The sequence below is a fragment of the Primulina huaijiensis genome, chromosome 8 (assembly GCF_012295235.1).
Source record: "Primulina huaijiensis isolate GDHJ02 chromosome 8, ASM1229523v2, whole genome shotgun sequence".
Lineage (NCBI taxonomy): Eukaryota > Viridiplantae > Streptophyta > Magnoliopsida > Lamiales > Gesneriaceae > Primulina > Primulina huaijiensis.
Window position 1 is genome coordinate 15,135,073 of NC_133313.1, and position 10,039 is coordinate 15,145,111.

The 10,039-nt window shown below is 35.7% G+C and overlaps 1 protein-coding gene and 1 long non-coding RNA gene across 2 annotated transcripts in view; both read left to right on the plus strand.

The window, feature by feature from the left end:
- Window positions 1-757: 757 nt before the first annotated feature.
- LOC140982100 (glutathione S-transferase T3-like) lies at window positions 758-1,381 on the plus strand. The gene has a single exon (XM_073448514.1). It carries the CDS (start codon window positions 758-760, stop codon window positions 1,379-1,381), a length of 624 nt encoding a protein of 207 aa, XP_073304615.1.
- Window positions 1,382-7,371: 5,990 nt separating this feature from the next.
- The window catches only part of LOC140982506 (uncharacterized), a 12,142-nt gene continuing 9,474 nt past the window's right edge, over window positions 7,372-10,039 (plus strand). The window contains exons 1-2 of the long non-coding RNA XR_012176291.1: window positions 7,372-8,120; window positions 8,292-9,580. This is a non-coding gene — a long non-coding RNA (uncharacterized lncRNA). The remainder of the gene's footprint in view (window positions 8,121-8,291; window positions 9,581-10,039) is intronic.

Below are 10,039 nucleotides of genomic sequence, written 5' to 3' on the forward strand. Positions count from 1 at the left end.
CTTCATTTTTTTTAATATTTTATTATTTTTTTTAATTTGAAAGTAAAATAGTGGTCCCCATTAATTATATATATGTGTGTGTATATATATATATATATATATATATGTATATGTATATTATTTAATTTAATAATTTATTTGTATATGTATATTATTTAATTTAATAATTTATTTAAATAGTTAAAATAAAGATTATTTATTTTTAATAATTTTAAAATAGTAACGGTTAGTTTTATTAAAAATATTAAAAAATTATTTTAACGGCTACTTTAAAAAAAATAATTAAATATTCATCTATAAATACTCACACGTTCTACAAATTATTTCAAGCATCCAAATACAATATTATACATCATAAATCACAAAAAAAATCTTCTCTCTTCTATTTTCACTATATCAATATTATTTGAAAATTTTATTTCTAAAATCTTACTTTGTGCCGAAATGGATGAAAATTACCGATATTTCTGTAGAAATTTCGTGAATTATCCAAAAATGTCGGAAGAAAATATTTTTTCCTAAAATTCACAAATTCCACCAATTTATCCATATTTTCCATACCCACCAAATTATCCACATCACACATATCCACCAAATTATCCATATAATCCATATTCACCAAATTATTTATCTAATCCACATGCAACCGGTATGTTTTTTACATCTCCGACAGAAAATGAACCTACCACACCGACTTTCGTCCCAGAGACTCAATTCTCCGACCGTGAATCCCCAATTGAAGTCGTAAATTTGGAAAATGTGGATTCTGGCGCTGAGGGTAGAAAAAAGGTCAACCTGGAAAAAAGTTGAAGACGAGGTCTTAGCGAGATCGTTTGTCACTATCACCGATGACCCAATCATCGGCAATGATCAAAAAGCGGAAGCTTTCTGGAGATGTGTTGCAAGCTACTACAATGACAATCGTCCCGCAGGTACACCAAATAGAAGTGCAAGTGTCATACGATCGCACTGGCACAATACCATCCAAAAAAAATTATATCGATTCAATGCAAATTACAATAGCATTTATAGTGCATATCATAGCGGTCACAATGATGAGAATATACTACGGCTTGTGTATGAAAAATATCGCGAGGAAAATAACGGAATCACATTTAATCTCGAGCATGTGTGGAGAATCGTAAAAGATCGTCCAATGTTTACTCCACAGCCCGTTGATCACCTTGTTTGCACGAAGAAAGCAAGAACCTCGGAGTCTGGAGCAAGCAACATGAACAAAGAAGAAAATCGTCCAATGGGTCAGAAGGCTGCAAAAAAAAATGGAAAAGGCAAAACGAGATCGGACATGGAGTGTATGATAACAAACTTAGACAATATGTTTGCAAAGTTTACTGAGTATACAAGTATGAAAAAAGCTTAAGTTGAAATGAAACAAAAACACCTCGAAGTAGAGGAGATGAAAGCAAAAGCTGTCATGGCCAAAGTTCAACTAAAGGAATACGCAATCCTTTCGAAGGATACTTCGCAAATGACATATGAGCAACTTATCATCCACGAACGTCTATGTCAAGAGATTATGAGAAGATAGAATATTTAATTTTCAGTTATTGTAATTTTCGATTATTGTAATTTTCATTTGTTATAATTTTCATTCAATGTAATTTTCATTTCCGTTAATGTAACTCTCCGGTCAACTAATGTAGTTGTTGCAAATTAGTCATTGGAATAAAGCCGTTATAAAATGTTCGTTGGAATATAGCCGTTGCAAATTTGGTCGTTGGAAAATAGCCATTGGAAATTTAAAAATATATAGACACTTTGTGCTATTCGATTCTTCATTTTACAAACATACCATTTGGTAAACACATAGACTTGAATTTGTTTACTCCAAAATGTCTCAATATTCCAGTTGTTCCAGCTCTAGCTCGACAAGTGAAATCGAAGTGCAAGTTGAAGTTGATAACGAAGATTATGATCCGGGGAAGGAGCTAATGTCATTGATACTTCAAAAAAGCCGACAAATAGTTGAAGCATATCAAAGTAATAACGTGATGCGGCGAAGAAGAAGGTTCATCCAAAGAAATCGTGAAGCCAGGCATGTGAAGCTCTTTAATGATTATTTCTCCACAAACCCGGTGTATCCAGATCAAATACTTCGAAGACGATTTCGCATGCGAAGAGAGTTATTTTTTCGAATAGTGAATGTACTTGAGAATCGTTCATCGTATTTTCAGCAAAGGGACGATGCTGCGAGAAGAAAAGGCTTGTCACCACTACAAAAATGCATGGCTGCAATTCATCAATTGGCGTATAGAGTCCCGGCCGACCATCTTGACGAGTACCTACGCATGAGTGAATCAACTGTCATCAAGTGTCTTTTCAAGTTCTGCGGATATGTGGTTGAACTATTTATTGATCGATATTTGAGAAGGCCAAATGTTGATGATGTTCAACGTCTTCTTCAAATGCATGATGAGAGGCACGGGTTCACTGGAATGTTGGGCAGCCTTTATTGCATGCACTGGGAATGGAAAAATTGCCGAGTTGCTTGGAAAGGCCAGTTTACAAGAGGCCATGGGTCACCAACAATCGTGCTTGAAGCGGTCGCGTCTCAAGACCTGTGGATATGGCATGCATTCTTTGGTGTCGTCGGTTCACGTAACGATCTTAACGTGTTGTACGAATCTCCCATATTCAATAATATCTTGCAAGGAAATGCCCCAGAGATTAATTTCATGATAAACGAAGGGGTATTATTTAACATATGGAATATATTCGGAAAGAACCAATTTGGTTAAGGTTTTTCCTTGTCCTAAGGATCCAAAGAAAAGGCTTTTTAAGGAAAGACAAGAGTCTGCAAGAAAAGATATTGAACGAGCATTTGGGGTTGGGGTGCTCCAAGCTCGATGGGCAATTGTCAGAGGTCCAGCTCGTTACTGGTACATAAAAAAGTTAAAACATATTATGTTAGCATGCATTATTTTACATAACATGATTGTTGAAGATGAGGGGGTTCACGTGACAAATTGGTACAACGATGAAGGTTATGAACCCGCACAACCCGTCCAGGGTTCAAACCTAAGATTTCATGAATATCTCCGACAAATTCCGAAATACGTGATACTCACGTGCATCATCAACTTCGTGCCGACTTAATTGAACATATTTGGTCACAATACAACAACTCTTGAATTAATATTTTACATTTTCTCTTACATTTAATTTATATGTTCTTTTTTATTTTTATGCAAGTGTTATATATTTTTACATATTGTACTGTTTCATTTTGCGTTTATAATAAAATAAAATTTTAAATAACTGACACTTAGAAAATAAGATAAAATTACGTACTAAATATATAAAAACATATTATTATTTATATAAAATAATAATATTTTAAATTTTTTAAATAATTTGAAATTGAATTTATTTACTTTTAAATAAAAATAAGATGACTGAGTGGACAGCGGGACCTACAAATAATGACTGTTAATGTTAAATGAATGTGAGAGAATAGATGTGTTAATATAATGTGTATGTGACATGTGGACCATACAATTTTTTATGAGGTAGTAGGTGAGAATGTGGATGCCCTAATTTGATTTGATATTGTATCATCCCAACTGAATGAAACTAATTTCCCTTCTTCCCTTGTCTGCCGTGCAACTTCTTCTTCTTCACTTGCCTTCGATGCCACCTGCATCAGGCGTGCGGCCCATTTGGCTGACAAATCTGCAGGCTTTACGGCCCCGCATCCCAACTTCGGCTGTGTTATAGCCACTGCCGATGCTCAAGAGAAAGTTGTTGTGGGCGAGTGTTAGGATCGTTTGATTGGTTGGGAAGTGTTTAGAAAGGGGGTTGAATAAACACTCACGATTTTACAATCTTTTCGAATAAAGTGTCAGTTCTGTGACAAACTGAAACTTAGGAATCTCGTCGGTCAATGACAATCAGTTTAACTGATGACAGTTGTGGAAATAAACTGACTGAAAGATAGAATAAATAACTAAAGTAAGAACACACAAAGATTTATGGATGTTCGGAGACTTCAAATGCTCCTACGTCACCCCTTCTATCACAAAGATAGGATATGCACTAAAAAACTTTGATCGATACAAAACTTGTACAGACCCACTTCAGTTTGGACTTAACACTGGCAAAACTGAAACTCTTAGTTTACGAAATGACTCACAGTTCTTCGACTGTTCTTAGCACAACTGACCTAGTTAAAGATCAAATAAACAAAAAAACAGTTTGTGCTTATAAGCTCGAAATGTAGCCTCAAATGCCAAAAATATAACTGATAAGCGTGAGCTTTTTGATTCTTGAGTAAGAGCGATAAATTCAGCAGGGTAACAGCAAGCTTGAGAGAATAGACAGATTGATTAGATGTGTATTTTTTTCTCAACTGATCTTCTCACCTATTTATAGACTTCTCTTCAACGGTAACATTAAATATAATTTGAATATTTATATCCGTTGATTTCCACGTCAAAATTCCTCTAACATTCGTTCACTGTAATCTCTGAAATGCAGCGTTCCACTATGAGTTGCAGCCTGCCTTGTACTATTGTCGGTTGTGTGTCTTTTTCTCTAACTGATGACATGTACAGCTAAATGATCAGCTGATAAGTAATCGCTGGTAAGCTCATAATTGAATATATCAACTTATCAATTTCCAACTGATCAGTCAGTTGACTTTGTAGGTTCAGTTCAGCTGGTTTCAGTTGCCTTCGATAAACTGCGCATTAATCTTCAGTTAGGCAACTGTCAGTTGATTTATGTGGTTCAGTTACTTGATCAGTTTTAGTCCAATTAAGCACTTAGTTTGTCGAACAACCGAAATTAAGTTTCCAACAATTTCCTCTTTTTTGATGTTTGACAAAACTTGTAAAGTATGAACTGATCAACTGAAAAAAAAAATTCTTCGAATTTTATTGTAGATAAAATAACTCTTCTAAGCAATTGATGGATCGTGTGATCGACACCTTAGGGGTGCTTTCAACACAATAAATCAATGAGCTGCAAGATCTCGTGTTCTAAGAATATATACATCGATGAATTAGATCAAGTTTGGTATTAAACCAAACGGAAAACACTTGAAATAATCCTTCGTTAAGAAAAACTGATAGATTTTAAATCTTGTGCAACTGAATAACTGAAATACAGGAAAATCAGTTAGAGCTTATATCAGTTCAGTTATGGACAGAATTGAACTGATATAAGCTGAACTGATCAAATCAGTTAAGAACAAAACAAGCAGTTAAACAGTTAAAAGACACGGGATATGTTTATGGATGTTCGGAGACTTCAGCTGCTCCTACGTCACCCCTTCCCTTCTACCTCCACGGGTAGGATACACTAGAAGCTTAGATTTATACAACTGATTGTACAAATCCTACACAGCTTAGGACTTACTCACTGCCTAACTAAACTCCTAGTCTAGACTGAAGGTATCATCTTCCAGCCAACACTTCTTTAACGTCTATGTATCAAAGACTACATACACAAGTTTAGTGTCTTTGTGCAAGACTGTATTTTGGGTGGTGGTGTGCGTGTGTGTGAGAACTGAACAATGAATACACCAGAAAGGTGTTCTCACACACTGAGGGAAATAAGCTTCTAATCTAAGCTGATATAACTTGAAGTGTTCCCTCTGGGCAAATTGCTTCTAGTAAGCAGATATACAATATGCGTGCCCTACTTCTTGTTGTGTTCTCTCTTTCAGTCACACTGTGTATATGTCGTTGTTGCTGAGTCTTCACAGATCTTCTATTTATAGGCGCGAAGCTTGATCGTACAGTGAGACTCAATTATTGTATCCATTGCATTTTGAATTTGTTCCTTGGGATCTATTCCAGAACTTTTGGCTTTAAGCTTTTGATGCAACGTTCATGATTGTACTGTGATAGTGCAATTGCTTTTGTACCTTTGCGCACAGCTGTAATTCATTAAGTAAGATTGTCATGATCTGCAACTGATTGCTCCTAACCGATGTTCTGAACTGATTCTTCAAACTAATTAGCAACTGGTCTTTGAACTGATCTAGTGAAATCAGTTGACTCGTCAGTTGAATTGATTTTACTGATTCAGTTTACCTTGTTAGCTGGGCTTTTCATCAGTTGAACTCTTCATCAGCTGGCCGGGCTTCTGAAGATCTTCTGCTGAACTACCTATCAGATGGACATTCAGTTGAGCTGGTTGTGATGCATCAGTTGAACTGGTTCAGTTCGTTCAATCAGTCGGTCATTTCAGTTAGCATCTCCGACAGCTTCAGTTTTGGCTCGTAAACTGATCATTTCAGTTTCAGCTATCTGCGCACTAATGTAGGTTATCAGAAACAAAATAACAAGTTTTTTTAACATCAAAATTTAGCAAAGATTGCGAACTTGAAAAGTTCCAACAAGCCGGATTTCAGAGATTTCTGCTGCAGAAAAATGAGAAGAAGGCGCAGATTAATGTCGTGAACTTGCGATTATTTCGAGCTTGAATATTATGTATTTTTACCAAGGATTTTACAGTGCAGGTTTTGCTCAATTAAGTTTTTAGCGCCGCTGCAGAAAAATGAGAAGAAGGCGCAGATTCATGTCGTGCACTTGCGATTATTTCGAGCTTGAATATTATGTATTTTTACCAAGGATTTTACAGTGCAAGTTTTGCTCAATTAAGTTTTTAGCGCCGTTGTCGGGGATGATAGATTCAGGTGCTACTGACCATATGACCGGATCTTCCAAATTGTTCTGTTCTTATTCCCTTTATGCAGGAGACCGAAAACGCCATTGCTGAAAAAGGATCCATTGTTATTTTCGGTACTTTGGCACTGCATAATGTCCTACATGTTCCTAATATTTCGTGTGACCTACTCTCCATTAGCAAACTAACCCGTGACTTGAAATGTCGTGCTAAGTTTTCTTCGAATTTTTGTGAATTTCAGGATCTGGCCTCGGGGAAGATGATTGGCAATGCTGAGAAAATGGAGGTCTCTACTAGTTTGAGGAAAAGAATAACAAGGGTAGACTAGTTTAACATTAAAATATCGTATTATGGTGTGACACTGTAGATTAGGACCTCCAAATTCTCAGTATTTGAAGTATTTGTTTCCAAAATTATTTCGAAATAAGAAATCTTACTGATTTTCAATGTGTTATTTGTCAATGTGCAAAACATCATCGTGTATCTTATCATATTCAACCATATCATGCATTAAAATCTTTTCACTCATTCACAGTGATGTCTAGGGCCTTTTAAAACTCCAACCCCATCTGTAAAAAAAATGGTTTATCATGTTTATTGATGATCATACACTTTTGAGTTGGGTCTTCCCCTTAGAAATTGATCAAAAATTTTTAAAAAATTTACACCGTGATTCAGACACAATTTCAAAAAAAATTAAAGTGTTCTAGAGTAATAATTTGAAAAAATACTTTTATCAAATTTTGGGGTCATTTTCCAGCAAAAAGGTATAGTTCATCACAACTATTGTATACAGACACCACAACAAAATAGAATGGTAGAAAGAAAAAATAGACACCTCTTGGAAACAGCTAGGTCTCTAATGTTCACTACTAGAGTATCTAAATACTTATGGGGAGAAGCTATTTTGATCGCTGCTTACCTAATTAACAGAATGCCATCAAGATTATTGAATTTCAAATCACCCTTGGCATTATTTAAAGAAATCTTTCCCATGTCCCGACTATCCTCTGATTTATCCCTTAGAGCTTTTGGTTGTGTGACATTTATTCATGTGCATTGTCATAATCATGATGAATTGGATCCCCGATCCGTAAGGTATGTTTTTCTTGGTTATTCTCCCACACAAAAGGGTTAAATGTTTTGATCCTCTTACAAAAAATTTTTTTGTAATGAGGGACGTGACCATTTTTAAACCCAAGCTTACTTTTGCACTCCTGTTCTGGGGGAGGATAAAGTTGAAGGCTCGTTTGACCTAGATCTTGATTGCATGATCAATGTGGATACAAACACACCTAATAGGGTACAACATCATGATATAGATGTTGGAACAAGAGATGAGGATTCGAAGAGATTTGGGCAAGTCTACACCAGACGACTTCAAAGTAGACGAGATGCCATAATTCTGAACAGTCAAATGTTTGAACCGAGGATGGATCCACACCTTCAAATCCATTGAAGCACAGGTAACAATTCTGAACCATCTCCTCCGAAACTAGAACCTTTAGAGCTCTTGGACCTTCCTATTGCATTTAGGAAACTTGTGTAAAGGCATGCACCAAACACCCACTTTCTAATAATGCATCCTATAATAAGATATCCACTTCGTTCTCTAATTTTATTTAACAATTATGTAGTGTGGATGTTCCTAAGACTATACAGGAAGCTCTAAGAACTCCAGAATGGAAGTAGGTTGTCTTTGAGGAAATGGACGCGCTAAAGAAGAATAGTACATGGGAAATTGATTGTCTTTCTGAAGGGAAAAAAAACTGTAGGATGCAAATGGGTGTATACAGTGAAATTAAACTCCAATGGATCTCTAGAACGCTACAAAGCGAGTCTTGTGGCTAAGTGGTTCACCCAAACTTATGGTATTGATTACCATGAAACCTTTTCCCATGTTGCCAAATTGAATACAATAAGAATTTTGTTGTCTTTAGCTACGAATCTAGATTGGCTTCTAAATCAGTTGGATGTGAAAAATGCTTTCCTCATTGGTGAGTTAGATGAAGAAGTGTTTATGGATGCCCCACCAGGATTTGAAAAACAATTTGGAGGAAAAGTATGCAAATTGAAGAAATCTCTAAATGGTTTGAAGCAATCACCACGAGCTTGGTTTGAGAGATTCTCCAAATCAATCAAGAAACAAGGTTACTCACAAAGACAATCTGATCACACAATGTTCGTGAGGCATACTAGAAAAGAAAAAATGGCTATATTAATTGTTTATGTAAATGATATAATTCTTACATACAGTGGTAAGGAAGAAATATCCAGATTAAAGAGAAGCCTTGCATCCGAGTTTGAGATTAAAGACTTAGGTCCTCTACATTATTTCTTGGGCATGGAAGTTGCTAGATCAAGAAAAGGTATCTATGAGTCACAGAGGAAAAATGTTTTGGATTTGCTACAGGAAACATGGATGAGCGGATGTAGACCTAGTGATACCCCTATGGATCCAAATCAGAAGTTATGTTTAGAACAAAAATGAACTCCTGTTGAAAAAGGAAGATATCAGTGTCTTATGGAAAAGCTCATTTATCTTACACACACACGACTTGATATTGTCTTTGCTGTTAGTGTGGTTAGTTAGTTCATGCATTCACCATATAAAGAACATTTGGAGGCAATACACAAGATTTTAACATATCTGAAGAACTCTCTGGTAAAAGGTCTGTTGTTTAAGAAACCAATCAAAGAAGTATAGAAACTTTTTCACAGATGCTGATTGGACTGGATCCATATCCTATAGAAAATCTACTTTAGATATTGTACCTTCCTATGGGGAAATCTTGTCATTTGGAGTAAAAAGCAAAATGTCGTAGATCGAAGTAGTGTTGAAGCAGAATTGAGAGCAATGGAAAATCGATTTCGTGAAATATTGTGGCTGAAGTTGGTTCTAGAAGAACTCAAACTAGAATCATAGGTGTTAGAGTAGATGGCCTGCAAGTCAACTGTTGACTAGGGATTTTATTGACTCAGTTGTAAAGAACAATCTTTATTTTAATATAATTCATTATTTCATGGTTTGTTATTTCTTTATCTGTATACCCATGATTTCAAACATAGATAAAGACCTTGATTATACTTTAATACAAATGAATCGTAATTCGATGTTGAAACTCATTTGTAAACACTGTATGATCTAAATTCGTTCCTAGTCGATTCAGCCGCCTAAAACATGGATAAAGGTCGCTTGAGCTCGAGACTAGCATCTGTGATGTTGTGTACTGCGTTTCTTGGTAAGGGCATAGAGATGTCCAAACATACAGATGGGTAGTCATATGATGATTATACCGAACAACCCTCCCTCGGACTTTCCAAGTGGTTATCATTCATCGAGAGGATAAGTCCGTGGTTATGATTGTACACCATTAGTCCTTAC